The sequence below is a fragment of the Mchenga conophoros genome, linkage group LG6 (assembly GCF_057382185.1).
Source record: "Mchenga conophoros isolate Kocher_MC1m ecotype Shallow Benthic linkage group LG6, M_conophoros_male_GT1.1, whole genome shotgun sequence".
Lineage (NCBI taxonomy): Eukaryota > Metazoa > Chordata > Actinopteri > Cichliformes > Cichlidae > Mchenga > Mchenga conophoros.
Window position 1 is genome coordinate 44325522 of NC_140531.1, and position 15098 is coordinate 44340619.

General features: G+C 39.8%; 2 protein-coding genes across 3 annotated transcripts; one reads left to right on the forward strand and one right to left on the reverse strand.

The window, feature by feature from the left end:
• Positions 1–872: 872 nt before the first annotated feature.
• On the reverse strand, positions 873–10575 carry LOC146573482 (putative E3 ubiquitin-protein ligase HERC4). Of its 2 annotated transcripts, none has more exons than XM_085278381.1 (12): positions 7631–10575; positions 7045–7181; positions 6601–6815; positions 5652–5710; positions 5504–5569; positions 5233–5298; positions 4254–4341; positions 3951–4165; positions 3563–3830; positions 3264–3418; positions 2809–3047; positions 873–1553 (listed from the first exon to the last, which is right to left on the reverse strand). In XM_085278381.1, the coding sequence occupies exons 1-12, from the start codon at positions 7750–7752 to the stop codon at positions 1303–1305; spliced, it is 1881 nt and encodes a 626-aa protein (XP_085134507.1). In that variant the 5' UTR covers positions 7753–10575; the 3' UTR covers positions 873–1302. The 2 variants fall into 2 exon arrangements, with proteins under 2 accessions (XP_085134507.1, XP_085134508.1); XM_085278382.1 differs by having other exon boundaries at positions 8535–10563.
• LOC146573483 (uncharacterized) lies at positions 7990–12161 on the forward strand. The gene is made up of 6 exons (XM_085278383.1): positions 7990–8031; positions 9291–9416; positions 9533–9666; positions 9773–9938; positions 10126–10419; positions 10720–12161. The coding sequence occupies exons 1-6, from the start codon at positions 7997–7999 to the stop codon at positions 11573–11575; spliced, it is 1611 nt and encodes a 536-aa protein (XP_085134509.1). The 5' UTR covers positions 7990–7996; the 3' UTR covers positions 11576–12161.
• Positions 12162–15098: the final 2937 nt, after the last annotated feature.

Consider the following 15098-nt stretch of genomic DNA (forward strand, 5'->3'; position numbering starts at 1 on the left):
GCTTGAAAGATGCCCTCAAATGGAACCAAATTCCTTGTATGTGTTTGCGCATATACTTTTCCAATAAATGCGATTCTGATTGAGATATTTCCCTCTGTATGGCACACACGAGTAAATTAAGTAGAAAAAATGTCATGTGTATAGCCTCTTTTAAAATTGTTTTTAGGCTTGTAGAGATGACAGTAGGAAAGCAGACAAGTTTCCTGAGGTTGGGCTGAATGAACCTATAACACAGAGATAAACCTAAACAAGCAGAAGGAACTTTAGCTAAATATATTTTCACGTACAGCCAAATGACTGTAATAAAGTAGGTAAGCCGTGACCATAGAAAAAGCAAAGCAATCACTGGATATACTGTCCAAATTGCTACACACTTTTTAAGCATCGTTCACCAACAAACTGAGTCTAACAAATCATTTTTACTTTGGTAATTACAGTTATTGCCTTATGTATAAAATATAATTTTAATACCAGTGTTCATCATCTTGACGTGATTCTTTTTTTTTTTTTACAAAAAAGCTTTACAGCCTCTTACATAAGTCTACCACAATTACATAATTGATTTTTAACCAGGTTATAGTGAAAGGCCAGGTGTCAATCTCAGAGTTAACGCCGGAGCTTAAAGTCAGTTTGTTAAAACTGCTTTGTTCTCGAAACCAGTAAAATTAATTCGTAACTTTTAATTCTGAGTTGAGATTGATTCTTCAGTTCTTGGTTTGAGAACAATGAGGGTAAATTCATTTAACCTTTTACCTTGACTTAAGCACATAATTGTACTACATAGCCCTCGTCAATGGAACCCAATACCAGTATTTGACAGTAACAGGTAAGCCTCAAATTTAATTTTTAAATAGACAAGACACCATGAGAACTGACATTACAATATTTTATTTTACAAAAGTCAGTGTCTTTTAGTTCAAAGTTTGTCTGGCATCTCTTGTACATCTTGAAAATAAAAAACAAAAACCACTCTATGCAGTGTACTATAATTGAACATAAACAACAATATTTCAAAAGAATATTTCTAGATGAATTGTCATTTGAACTATTTCCTGGAAACTTTCTGAACACCACTTATTTTGCATAGCTTGATGCATGAATACCCTAGTTGTCTTAACTGGACTATAAATATAACTATATACACAATGAACAGTCATTTGTAAAAACACCTTTAAAATGTAAAATCTTTAAGAAGCCTGAGTGCCAGGAGCAATCCCCTTTAAGAACATTTACAATAAGAACTTCATCCCAAAAGCCCACAGGTTTTAACCACAGCTTCCCAGCATCAGTTCATGTATGCAGCTACACCTTTCCAAATCCCAGGGATCCTTTTAAGGCATCATTCATAAGATCTTTGAATTGATCTTCATCTGCAACACCTCTTGGGAGATACAGGGATAAGCTGCACGTTGATGTGTACGGGATACGCCGCATCCCTGACTCCTGATCGTAGAAGTCGATGTTGCAGGACTGTGGGAACCCCAGTGGTGGAAGTAAGTCAGCCCCAGTTATAAAGACGAGGAGCTCTTCAAATGTGTGGTCCACCTCTCGCTCTGTTAAAATACATACAAGTGTTAAATAAGGTGCAATGTGTAGATTTATAATCAGTTACACTGACTGCATAGTAGAACAGTTGCGTTAATGACTATTTTGGAGTCAAAAACAGGTTGTTAGGCAAAACAATTATTGCAAAGCATTGCATTAAAAAAAAAAAAAAAAAAAAATTACTCGAAGCAATCCTGCCCTGCTAAGACAGGAAATTAATTTTGTCCTCCGAGTCAGACCTATATGTCAAGGACTGTTTATGCAATGTGTATTTTTTTTAAAGAAGTTATTCATTCTGTCCTTGCAAGAGTACATTGGCTTTCTAGTGATGTCACATTTGCGTGGGTGTTGTCATTGCACCACTCGATTACTCTAAGACACTAATATACAGGAGGTTTCGTTATAGTCAACGTAATACCTGAAGGTTCTAGTTAGGCAGTGCATCTAATTAACAAATGACCTTTGTCTCAAAGGGAGACAAGTTTCAAATTGTGTTATTCTATCTTAAACACTGCAAAAACACTGGGGGTGATCGTGGCTCAAGAGTCTTGAGTCTTGTAATCGGAAGGTTGCCGGTTCGAGCCCCGGCTCGGACAGTCTCGGTCGTTGTGTCCTTGGGTGAGACACTTTACCCGTTGCCTACTGGTGGTGGTCAGAGGGCCCGGTGGCGCCAGTGCCCGGCAGCCTCACCTCTGTCAGTGTGGCTGTGGCTACAATGTAGCTGCCATCACCAGTGTGTGAATGTGTGGATGACTGCTTTAGTAAAGCGCTATACAAATACAGGCCATTTACCATTTACTTAATTCTCAGATGTGCTAATACAATTGAATCATAAATTTTACCATATTTTAAATACAAGTATGTAATATAACTATTTAATATTTTAGTGTTAGAAGTTTTCGGTCATGTAATAAAATTAATGTTTTACCAGAAATCACAATGAAAATCAAATTACATCCTATCTATCAGTCTAAACAAGCAAGATCTGGTAGAGATGACAGAGGATAAAAGAAATAATCTTCCAAAAATATTTGTTGTAGGTGGTTTCCTTTCAAATACCTCACCTAAAAAGGTAAAATAATCAAAAACTTCCTCATATGCTCTAAGAAGGGGTGGATTTTGCAAAGTTCTAAGGTTTTATTGCACCCAAGTGTTGTTTCGATTTAGTTGTCTGTATTTTGTATTGTGGACACTGTATTTAACATTAAATGCCTGAAGCAATTCAAACAGAAACAAGACATGTGTTGTATTCTATGTACTCACCCTGAATGGCCATAAGCCACCATTCCCACTGAAAGATGGTTGCTTCCTCTTCTTCACGTCTGTTACTTCCAGCTGGACTCCATCCAATGGTGAAGAGATCCTGGAAGCTGTTCCTTGTAAGTTTATTTCCTGCATTTGTAAATACAGGAAGGAACTGCTTCCAGCATCTCTTCACCATTTGCCAGAACCGACCACACGAGTCCATACCGGCAACAAACTGCTGAATCATGCTGGCAACCCTGTTGACCACAGATTGTACTCTCAATTCATACAACATAGCAAAATTGTGAAACAAAACAAAAAGTTTTGTCAATTTAAACACCACCTTAACTGCAATACAGATATAAACTCAGCAGATTGATGATTTGTTTAAGTGTTAACTATTAGGGGGGAACACAATGGGAAGACGAGCACTGACCAGGAAAGTACTTTGTAATTTTCTAACAAATTCTCACCTGTGAAACGCAAAATGAGATACAATCTCGCCCCTTATCCTCTTAACATCAAGTAGTGTGGCAGTGTAGATGTCAGGGATACCACAGCCTGCAATCCAGTCCCCAAGGTGACTTTTCAAGTCTGCCAGGTCTTCTGGGGTGCTGCAGCTGGAAACCTTGAAAATTAGGCACCTCCATAAATACATACGTTTAAAGCATTCACTAAGTGTACTTACATTTTGAGACGTTCCACTGATGAGTTAAGCTATGCATTGTGTTTCACTGAATTTAATTACACCTCAGCATGCACACAGTTTTACCTTTTCTATGTTCTGTTTGACGTCTTCGTCCATGAAGACCTCTACATCGAAGTCATCAAGAGATGTCTTCTGGCCACACATCATACAGAACAGGTGTCTGTTGATACACCGTGGCCCTGGCCCATTGTGTGCTATCGACCAAGCAATCAGTTTACCAGCCGTATAAAACTTGTTGCTTGACAGCAACTGCTGGCTATAGCTGAACAACAGACTGCCAGGCTTCCCCTCAAAAATCCCTAGGGAATTCTGAGTTTCGACCATAAGTAATCTGCAGGAAAAGATAGTAAAAAATAAAAAAAATTGAGTCAAATTGTGATTTCATCTTTGCAACAACAAAAAACACATTCATGCATTCTATTATTGTGTGGGAGAGATGGGAATGGGTTACCGAAAAAATTCCCGCCTTGGGCCTCCATAATCATCGGCCATTTCACCAACAAATTCAATATTTGGCAATTTATGCCAGGCAAAATATGACTTTGAAAGTGCCATGCAGGCACTATGTAGGATTTTCCTACGTCGGGCTATTATTGCACAATAATTGCTGGTGTCAAGATGAGTTTCCTGGAAATCTTTCATCACAGTCGCAAGGTCCATCTCGTCCTGAAGAGGGGGGGGGGAGAGAGAGAAGGGTCATGACTACATGAAACACATACACAGCAGTTCTGGCAGTGTTGTTCATGAGACATACATGCGAGTCATTTTGTTCAGGGGAAGCCAGGACAGCCTCATCCAGGTCTGATACTTCTGACTCTGCAGAGTCAATGTAAAACTCTTCCCTAAACAGAACAAATGCATTTGATTTTTTTAATATCATGTATACATACTGAAATGGAATGACTCATCTGATAAAAGAATCTGATTTCACATTATTTGGTCCTTGATTGCATCTGTTGGAGCCATTTGGATTTAAACAAATTTCAAAATATTAAAATATAAAGTTTGTTGTTAGTTTACTTCTATTTCTGGGTTAATCATTTTTTTATTTGTAGGTTAATGCTCACTTCATTGTTTTGTTGTTTATCTTATCAAGTCGCCAGGAAGAATTTCAGGGCTATTTTTGATAACTTAAGAGACTGGTATAAGACCAGCATGCACTGAGATGGGCCTTTTGTTTTGTTTGTTTGTTTGTTTTTTTAATTTGAGAGACAAGCAGCATGAAGGAACAAAAATGGATCTTGTTATTGGTTGCCAAAATGGATCAATAAACTATAAAATGCAACTTTCAAGTTTTGACAGTGCAGTTTTCCTGCGCACAAAAGATTATCACAGGCCAGCAGTGTCTTCTTTTCCTTTTTTTGTGAAACATAAGGAACTGCCCATTTACTGGGAATAGTTTGGGTGATTAGTTCCAAGTGTCTGAATGGTCAGGCTGACTAAAGTGTTATCGATGCATTTTCAGCAATTAAAAATACCAATATCATGACATCAACAAATCTGAAAAACATGAAAAAGCAAAACAGAAACCGAATGAGGCAATTAAACCATTGGTCTATATTCAGAGCACATAAATGTTATCAGTTCAATACATGCAACCTTTCAAATTTTAATATTCGCTGGTCTCACCCCGTATATTGTACTTATTGAGTGTCTATTTACCTATAGTGTGTGCTTTATAAGTTCCAGTTTACACTTAAGTTTTGGCATGTTATTCAACAACTACCACTTGCCTGTTAACCTCTGGTTCCTGGAGACCATGCCTACTAGAATGAGCTGTATGGTTTTCATGCAGACCACTGCAAAGGAATAGCAGAAATATTTCATAGCAGGAAGAGGACCCCAATGCAGATATTTATTGATCTAGACTACACAAAATGATCCAAGTTATAATAATGATATAATTAGTTTGTACCAAACTAGTTTTTACCAAAAAAATTAATGAAATTGTGCAATAGTTTAAGATTAAAATTCCAACTCATAAACAAACAAAGTGCCATTTACCTGATAACCTCTGGCTCCTGTACATTGTGCCTGCTATGGTCAGGTGTCTCGGTGTCATGCAGCACACTGCAATATGGTAAATATTGTTGATGAGAGGGTGTAATGCATTCACAGTGCTACAGTCCAAAGGCAGTTGTCAAAGACTTACATTGCCATCTCAGACTGCACAACTTCTCCACCAGTTGAGTCCTCATTGGCCTCTGTAATCTAAAACACCAGATTATTAAAATATAAAAGAAATGGAACAACAAATGACAAACAAGAACAGAGGACAACGCGCCAACTGGCAGGGAAACACACAAGGCTTAAATACATACTGAGGTGATTAGGGAATGTGAAACAGGAGGAGAGCACAGCTGGGACTCATCAGACATGACGAGGCAAAACTCAACACATTGACATAGTACACAGACTTTCAAAGTAAAACAGGAAACTGAACAGACGTGGACTAACCTAGGGGATACGGTGACAGAACAAGAGACACACTGACAGAGACGACTGTATACTAACAGAACACAGAACCACGACCTAAGAAGGAGAACACAAGAAATGCCCAGGACCTAGGAAGTTAGGAATACTAGCGACAGAAATCAAACCCAAGAGAATCAAAACACATCATGAAATCAAAGCTAACTAATACAAACAGAAAAACAACGAGTCCACAGACTCAGGACCGTGACACTTTGGGTAGGTAGAACTTAGGATAACTGAGGGGGAAAAAAATAAATAAATAAATAAAGGAAAGGTTAAGGACATTAACAAAAGACAATGAAAAAGCCAGAACCCAGGAAACTAAGATTACAAGAACAAAATGACCCTAACCCTAAAATACTGTTAGACCACAGTTGAAGCTTGCTCTACTGCATTTCTGTTATTAACAGTGAATCAATTGGCGGGGCATTATTTAAGCATAGCCATCTGGCATAGTGATCAGATGAATGTCTCAAATCCTTTGGGGAAAATCACAGCATTTATTATTCTGAGCAGTAACATGTTAAAGATGTCTTATACAATACTAGGGTGACTGGAGCGCCACTGAGTTACAGTAATAGTGACAATTATGCCATATCAGCCACCCGAGTGGAACATTTGAATACCTTTGGACGGATATAAAGATTGGAGCGACCCAGTAGGTTTCTTGCTCTAATTTCTTGGGGCGTCTCCTCTTCAAGAGGAAGAATGAGCCGCTGTCCATTCACTTTGCATAGATCGAACTGCAAGGGTATGTCTGCAATATTGTCCCGTAGTGCCTGCCTGAATTCAGCTGCATTTAGGTTTACAGGAACGACCACCCGAGTAGCAGGAGTGGCATCTGTAATCAAATTTAAACCAAATTAGCTTTCCCTAAAAACGGAAAAGGGTAAATTGTCACATTGTAGTGTCTCAACATCAACTTATTGGTGCAAGGAAATAAAGATTACAAAGGTGCTAAAAATCTAATGCCAAATTCTACAATTTGTAAACAACTGACACCATGATGTAGTTCTCATTTTTCAAACCCATCACTCCAAATAATTAATATTAATATAAATATTGATTACCCCTATGAGATCGGTAGTGTGTCAGTGTGGGATTCCTTAGTACTGACACCTTAAACGTTAACTGGCGATGTCTGGTTCTCCCGCCTCTTGGTCTGCGCACTGGCCCACCTCCGTGCTGTTGGCGGAAAACTCCAAAGCTATCATTAGACCATGAGATAATTTTAGTGAAACTAATCACACAGAGACACCCCCCCACCCCCCCCCCCCCCAAGAAAAAAAAGAAAAGAAAAAAAAACCACCCAACACACTCAGAGTAAGGAATGAGTGTTCAATCGGTGTTTATTGCATGCATTTTTCGATTGTCTCGCAAATTAAATGCTCCCTGAAAATATGGGATATGCTACATTTATAAACTAAAATCTTTATGCATAAATGCACATAACAGGGATTAAAATGACTGTCATTTGAAGTCGTCAATCTAGGATAGACATTTATGATTACAGAATTTGTTGTTGAATTGTAACAGATAATTAGTAAACGAGCCATTTATTATTTAAAAATGTAAAAGTTATTTCCTTTTGCAAAAACAAAAAAGGCGCAAAGCTAAAAGCTTGCCAATAGAGTAACCACCACCAAAGCATTTCACCTTTGTAGAAGAGATGTCCCCTCTTCACTGTCATCTTGATTCAGTAGCCGGTTAAATTGGGCATTCATTCTGTCTCTGATATCAGTGACTCTCCGTCGAAATGCAGCGCTCCGTTCGGACATGACTGTTCCCAAAAAGTCCGCCAAAAGGCTTGGCAGAAATATATATATAGCATCCCTAAAATTCAAAGTACGGCGGGAGAAGGTACATTGTTTGTGATTGGATAAGCAAGACTGAAGGTTGTGTTTTATTTTTAATCCACCCCTTACCACAACCTGTGATCAGAATTTGTGTTAACCAATCACAGTCAACCTCATATTTGTGTTGTCTCAATCAAGCTATGTGCGACAAACTACATACAGATGAATGCATGCGAAATCTCTGCGCCAACAAAAAACACCGTAAGTACCCTAGTTAATCTCAATTATTGTTCGTCTTTGCTAACTAAAAGCTAAGCGATGATTCAAAAACATTGCTTTGTCCTTTTAAGCACATGTTATATGTTAGCTTTGTATTGTAGTAAGCGAAAAAAAAGTCATGCTGAGAACCTTCACAGACAAGTCATGCTAACCTTTGTCCGTTAGGAATGTTGCCAACATGCCATTTTAGGTGAGGCATGTTAATAAGGTCTTTAATATGGTACTCCGTTTAGCCACTTTATATTATTTAAAATACGGTTTTATATCACTTGTTACATTAGCCGGATTAGGCTACACGTTACTGCACTGCCACCCCAGATAGAAAGCCGACATTGAATTGATGTTGATTTTTTTTCTATAAAGTACCGGAGAAAGTAGATTGAATGTTCTTTTGTTATCACTGATTTATGGTCTAGTTACAGTTCACTAGCTATGTCGACGTGCAATTTAGGTATATCTGACCGGTAAATTAAAGCAGCGATCACCTGGACTGTTCCGTATCACCCCTCTCACAGTGGTACATCCCTCCAGGTAACCATTCACAAGTCTTGTACAGTAGAGCGGGAATTAATCTCAGCGGAATTGAGAGGAGAAAGTGGATGCAAGCTGCCGTTAAACTTGACTGAAGAAGAAGAGAGGAGAAAGTAGAGAAATGAATAAAGAACAGTCAGTATATGCAGAAAAGAAATAATAAAGTTAAAAGACAGCATGGTCTTCATGAACCCAGGGTACAATACAAAAATGTCGTTTTATTTAAGTGAGCAAAACAATGTAGACCATGTTCATTTTGGTAATTAGTTGGAAAAAAAAAACTAATGACAGCATTTAAAATAAACAAAGATGAATAACATGGATGGGAACATTTGACAATGGAATCGGAACATTATCAAAAATGATTTTTCAGATCTGCTGAGTAGAAGATGCGGAGATTCAAATTTTTAACTTGGGTGTGTGTTTGAAATATGAAAATATTGGTTGACATCGTTGACATACTGCTATTAAAGATAGGAATATGTATGAAACGTAGATTCAAAAGCTCTATTAACAGAACTATAACCTGTTAGAATGTGACATTTATTTCAGATGCATTCTGTAACTGTTCACAGTCCCAATACTTAGTGATGACATAGTGTTTCCAAAAGTGCTCAGTCACAATTTTCAGAAGACTAACATGAAATTTTTTGATTTATTTAAATATATAAACCTGTTGAAAGCAATAATTTAAATTTTTGTCTTTGTAGAATCACAGTACAAAGTATGGCCTGGAGGATTTTCATCTCAAGGTGCAAGAACATTCATAATGACTGTACACGGCGGCTGCTGATGGACGATGTTGGGCCAGATGTGCTACAGTTAGCGTTAAGGAGGTATGATGAAAGCATGATGGAAAACATTTAACATTTTAACTTGCATAAAATGTTTAAGGGGAATATGGCCTGAAAATATAACATGAATTAAGAAGTAATTTTTTGATGTCTTTGAGGTTGGAGACAATGCAGAGAAGCCTTCGGTGGGCAAGAGGAAGACTGATCAGTGTAACTGCAGCAGATCAACTTCTGCGTGACTTGGCTGAATTGATTCAGGAGGTCGAACTGTCTACTCAGCATGGCCAACAAGGTAAGCACATATTGTGTCGATTCCTTGACTGATCAAAAGTGTGAAATAAATTATGACTCTGTCTTAACCTATTTTCCAAATACACCAAACGCTTATATATTTTCAGGCTCTTTTGGATACCAGGCACCAGTGGTTTTCAACAGAGGTAGAGGCAGATCCCTTTACCTTATCACTCGGGAACAGCTTTCATTCCTGAAGTCATGTGGATTCACTGCACCTCAGATGGCTGATATTTTGAATGTTTCACTTCGTACAATTCGAAGACGTCTGCGGTCAGTGACTTTTGAAACCAGTGTGACTTTCAGTTCTTTTGTGACACACACCCACTGTTTATTCAAATTAAATGGTATTGTGAAATTGTAAAAATTAGTATATTTGAATGTGCACTAACTAGTCAAGTAATGATGTGTGTTGTTATGGCAGTGATAAAATACTCGTGTTCTTTTTGTCTGATTTCAGACAGTATAATTTCACCCGTGCATCAATGTATGCGGAACTGACTGACAGTGCGCTGGATGAACATGTGCAGGACATTGTCGCTGGCAATGAACAAATTGGTCCTGAGGCTGTCAGAGCCTCCCTGCGAGTACGTGGACTACGTGTACAGCGAAGGAGGGTTCGAGCAAGCATGCTACGGATAAATCCTGGAGCAGCTGCCATAAGAGCAGTTTTGCGGAGACCAGAACGAAGAACATATCAGGTTGCAGGTCCAAACTCATTGTGGCACATTGATGGAAATCACAAGCTGATAAGGTAACCAAGCACACTGATTTGTTGAACACCTATTTTGACCAAAGTGAAATTCAGCATTACATCAAATATAACTGTTGAACAGTAAGACACATCCAATAGAGCCAGGCCCTGTGATGGGCAGTCCTCTAACACAACTGGTTATGTTTAAAGGGGAAAATGAGAGAACACAGACATCGCAAGCAACGTACAGACAAACTTGACATGCAATAGTGCCATGTAAATCAATTAAGAGTGTGTGTTTCCATTGTTTCAATAACAAAGCAGAAATAAGATTTTTCTTCTTATGGACCACTGTTTTAGGTGGAGGATAGTCATTCATGGGGCTATTGATGGATACAGTCGTCTTGTGGTCTTCCTTCATGCCTCAAACAACAACCGTAGCAGTACTGTTTTATCAAGTTTCATCAGAGCCGTGGTATCCTATGGTGTACCCTCGAGGGTCCGGACAGACAGAGGAGGGGAAAACAATGCTGTCTGCCTGATGATGAACATTTTCAGAGGCTTTGATCGTGGAAGTGCCCTAAGAGGAAGGAGTACCCATAATCAGAGAATTGAGAGGCTCTGGGGTGATCTGTGGCGAGGAATGACCAATGTGTACTGTGATTTATTTCACCACCTGGAGGAGGAAGGCATCATTGACATTGACAATGAAATGCACCTTTGGGCTCTCCATTACATCTATCTCCCAAGGATCAACAGAGATTTGAAAGACTTCACTCAACAGTGGAACAATCATGGCTTGCGGACAGAGAGACACTTGAGCCCATTACAGATTTTTGTCCGAGGCAGCCTCCAGCAACAGGGCCGAGCCTCAACTGCCATGCAGGACATCTTTCAGACCAGAGCAGCTGCTGCTGATGGGACTATTGGTGGGACAGCTGATGGTGGTGTGACAGCCACTGAGAGTGAGACGACTGCTGCTCAGGGCTCAGGTGCAGATTCTGGTGGTGGTGCTGCTGCTCATGGTACAGATGAGCTGGGATTGCTGGTCGACTGGCCTGAGAGGATTACTGTGCCAGACATTGAATTTACTCTGGACGGAATGGTGATGGAGCAAGTGGTAGAACTGTTTAATCCACTAAGTGGCACCAGAGGGAGTCATGGTATTGAGCTCATCACTGGCTTAATATACTTTCTGGACTCCACATATCACTGAGACAGTTCAATTAATGACTGAAACATAATAGCAGCAAGTGGAAAGACTTCAAAATATCTAGGTGACTGGATACATATAATGTGAAAAGTTATGATACGTGTTTACTATGTACCATTGAGTAGTGGTGTAAATGCTGTTAAAATGTTCTGTGTGGATTTCATGATGTAGATGACTGATTTATAATAAGTTACATAATATCATGAATATATATATAGTTTGTGTTGAAATGTCTTTATTTGAAATGTACATGTGTAAAGTGTAAGAGCTAGTGTCTCGTGAGAATACCCTTAACGAGAGTACACGAGACTTTGCATGGACTGCGAGGGAGCAGATGTCTCTCATGAAGCGATTTTAAGTTAAAAGTTTACTAAAAGAAAAAGCAACACAAGGACTTAAGGACCTCTTTTCAGGACAAGCAGCCAACGAGGTATTTGTCATTTGAGAAATGTTGTTATTTGTGTTTGGACTTAATATGTGTACTCTAAAGTTGCTAATTGATTTGTACTGTTCGCTTGTGACCAGTTCTCATGGTGTATCGGCGTACTGGTGATGGTGAAGCCAAGGAGAGAAGGCCCAAGTAATAAACGCCCGTTTCAAAGAACCGACCTGTGTCTGTGTTGTTGTGAATTCTGTCATGGAAATCAGTGCATTTCCTGAAAGAAATCTCTCCTTCCGGGTCATCCGTGGATCGAGTTTCCTTCGAGACGTGGGCAGCGATAAGCAGAGTTTTGTATAAGATTAATTATTCAAAGTAAGCTCAGGTATGCCGTTCAGCGGGTTAGTTACAGCGCCGGGAGTAGCCTGGGAGAACAAAATGATACAGAGACTGCTTCAGGTTGCTTTCCCAAAATCAACTCAAAGTTTATTCTTCTGTGCAGGGTTTTTATAGGCAGAAGGGTAAAAGTGTGTCAACAAGTTTCAAGTTACAAGTTACAACCATATAAGGAAGTTCCCCCTAGCTCTGAAAGGGGCCTTCTATAATCTCAACATACTTTTGACAGGTCCATTAAACACTAGACAGTTAGAATCCTTTAGTGATATAAGTTTGCACATGGTAGAATACTGCATGTAGTTATTTGCATTAGGAAATGTTTAACCATATATACCTAAAGGCACATAATCAATGGTGTGTGATCTTTAGCAGGCTGCAAACTTGATGTGCACTCGAGGAATGCACTGTCCCACTATACCACAGCAGGATCAACGCAGCTATGCCTGTTCCAGTTTAAGTGCCTTCTTTACATATAGATGAACTGTTGGATTTTCCAGACCAGCAGGCCAAAGGAAGTTGCCTGTGGGGTCGCAGCAAGAGGAGATGAAGTTCAAACAAAGGGCATTGCAGAAACAGGGTCCTTTGTATAATATCATCAAAAAAGGTATTCAGTACATGCTCCCAAAATACTAAAATATCTAACATTTCCTGTATCCTTTGGGGCAACAGACCTGAGTCACACTTTTAGAGAAGTACCTGGTGAGGTGGATTGAGAGGAATATCCATGATGCATGGCAGTTTGTTCACTCACTTCCTCTCCACCACAGCTTCCGAAGTGCAGCCAATCACAGAGCTTGCTCTCCTGATCCAAGAAGAACACATCAAAGTGCGCTGCACAAGCTTGCTCACAAAAAATAGCCTGCCCATACACTGCTTGTGTACAGCTTCTGTTTTGATCTTCCAGTTCAGCAAATGTATATATGTGGGTGTCCAGGTATTTGTGCTCCTCCACCACATCATATCAGTGGGTTCAGTATCTTATACTTTTGTCAAGATAATGCACACTGCAGCCGACAGTTATCAGAAAGAAGCCATTACCAAGTTACATGGATTCTTTTTTTTTTTTATAACTTCATGTCATATAAACTAGTTATGTTATGTGCAACACTGTCATGTGCCACTCTGGTTTTATGTTTCAAATTCGTGTAAGACATCCACAGTACTCTGATGACATTGACAAGGACATCTCCAGTTTACGTGGGAAACTATTATTTCAGGTTCTTGAGATTACTTATTTACGTCAATTTTGAGAAAACGTACATACAGGTCTGATTCAAAACTGTATATCTATTTTTTTAATGCATGTTGAAAGGGCAAAAATATTCCTGAGATACTGTTAACATTATTAAATTTGAAGGCTATTATACAGTGGTATTACTTTAAACTGAGTAAAACGGTATTTTGATAAAAGTTAAGGTCTCCGTTTGTTTCAGAAAGAGCATACTGTCATTTACTTGCTTTTATTATTTATTTATATGCCCTCCGCGGACCATCTCTGCACTGCGTGGGTGATTAGTGGCTCCCTGCACAGTAAGGGCTGCACACACAGGGACAAGACGCACTCGGTTACGATCCGATCTTCCCTGGGCAGGGGGAGCTGATGAACTGTATGCCACTTTTTCATTGGCATACATTAAGTACAATGTTTTATTGCCTACGGTGGGGGCAGGTCACATACTGGGTGAAGGTGGGCAGTGTGGAGTCCAGCGAGACATGATTAAAGTCCCCTGATATTAGAAGAAGAGCTCTCGGAGATTGCGTTTGCAGTCTGCGGACCACAGAGAGTCACAGGCTACCTCCACGGATGCTAACGGCTAATAGCGCAATGTCTGTGTTGCAGAGTTGTTCTTTCACAGCGATGTGCCCAGAGATACCACAACCGTCTTTAACAAACACTGCCAGCCCCCCTCCTTTCCTCTCACCGCTGTCTCTCGTCTTGTCCGCCCGCAGCAGCTGGAAGCCGGGCAGCCTACTCACAGAGGGAGTACCGGGCAGTGCCGGGATACTGCCACTGTGACCGGGTTAGCGTCATTAGCTCCTCAATCATATCAGGGAGCGATCTCACATTTAAAGTGATTACAGGAAGGAGAGAAGGTGTGTGAGGTGTCCTCGGGAGACATCACCCCCGTTTCTTCCCTCACTGGGGATGTAGGGTATGTCTGCCGGTAGCGCAGCTGCAGGGCGCAGCGCTAACAGCTGATCCCTAATGTAAACAAAGGAGCCATGCGCCGAGTGTCCAAACACGGGTGAAAAAAGTGGAGACAAAAGAAGAGAAAAGTCAACATAACTAGCACGAAGCGGTAATGCAAGATGGCAGGATCTGATTGCTAAAACATAAGTTAAAGGTTAAGAGAAGTAAAGAGGAAAATAAGAAAGAAGCTCAGAAATGAGCAGAGCTAGCTCTGCTCATTACCTGTTAGCTGCCATAACAGGTAACACAGTTAAGGTTTCAGAAAAAGTATTCTGTCGTTTGTTTGCTCGATCATGCCTTAAACACATCAAAATGCATAGTGGGATTATAATACAAGTGAATACTGTGACAAGCACTGGTACTGAATAGGCAATCACTTAGCAGCAAGGTGAATCGGTGATGCATTAGTGTGGTCTGCACTTCCTCTTCTTTGATTGGGTGAAATGAGTTGAAAGTAATTGGATGAGGGAACCATGGGGAGTGCCCTGCATAATTTCAATAAAACGCCGTTTTAAACGCCGTTACAGCTGGCAGAGAACGCCGTAAAAAACGCCGTTCAA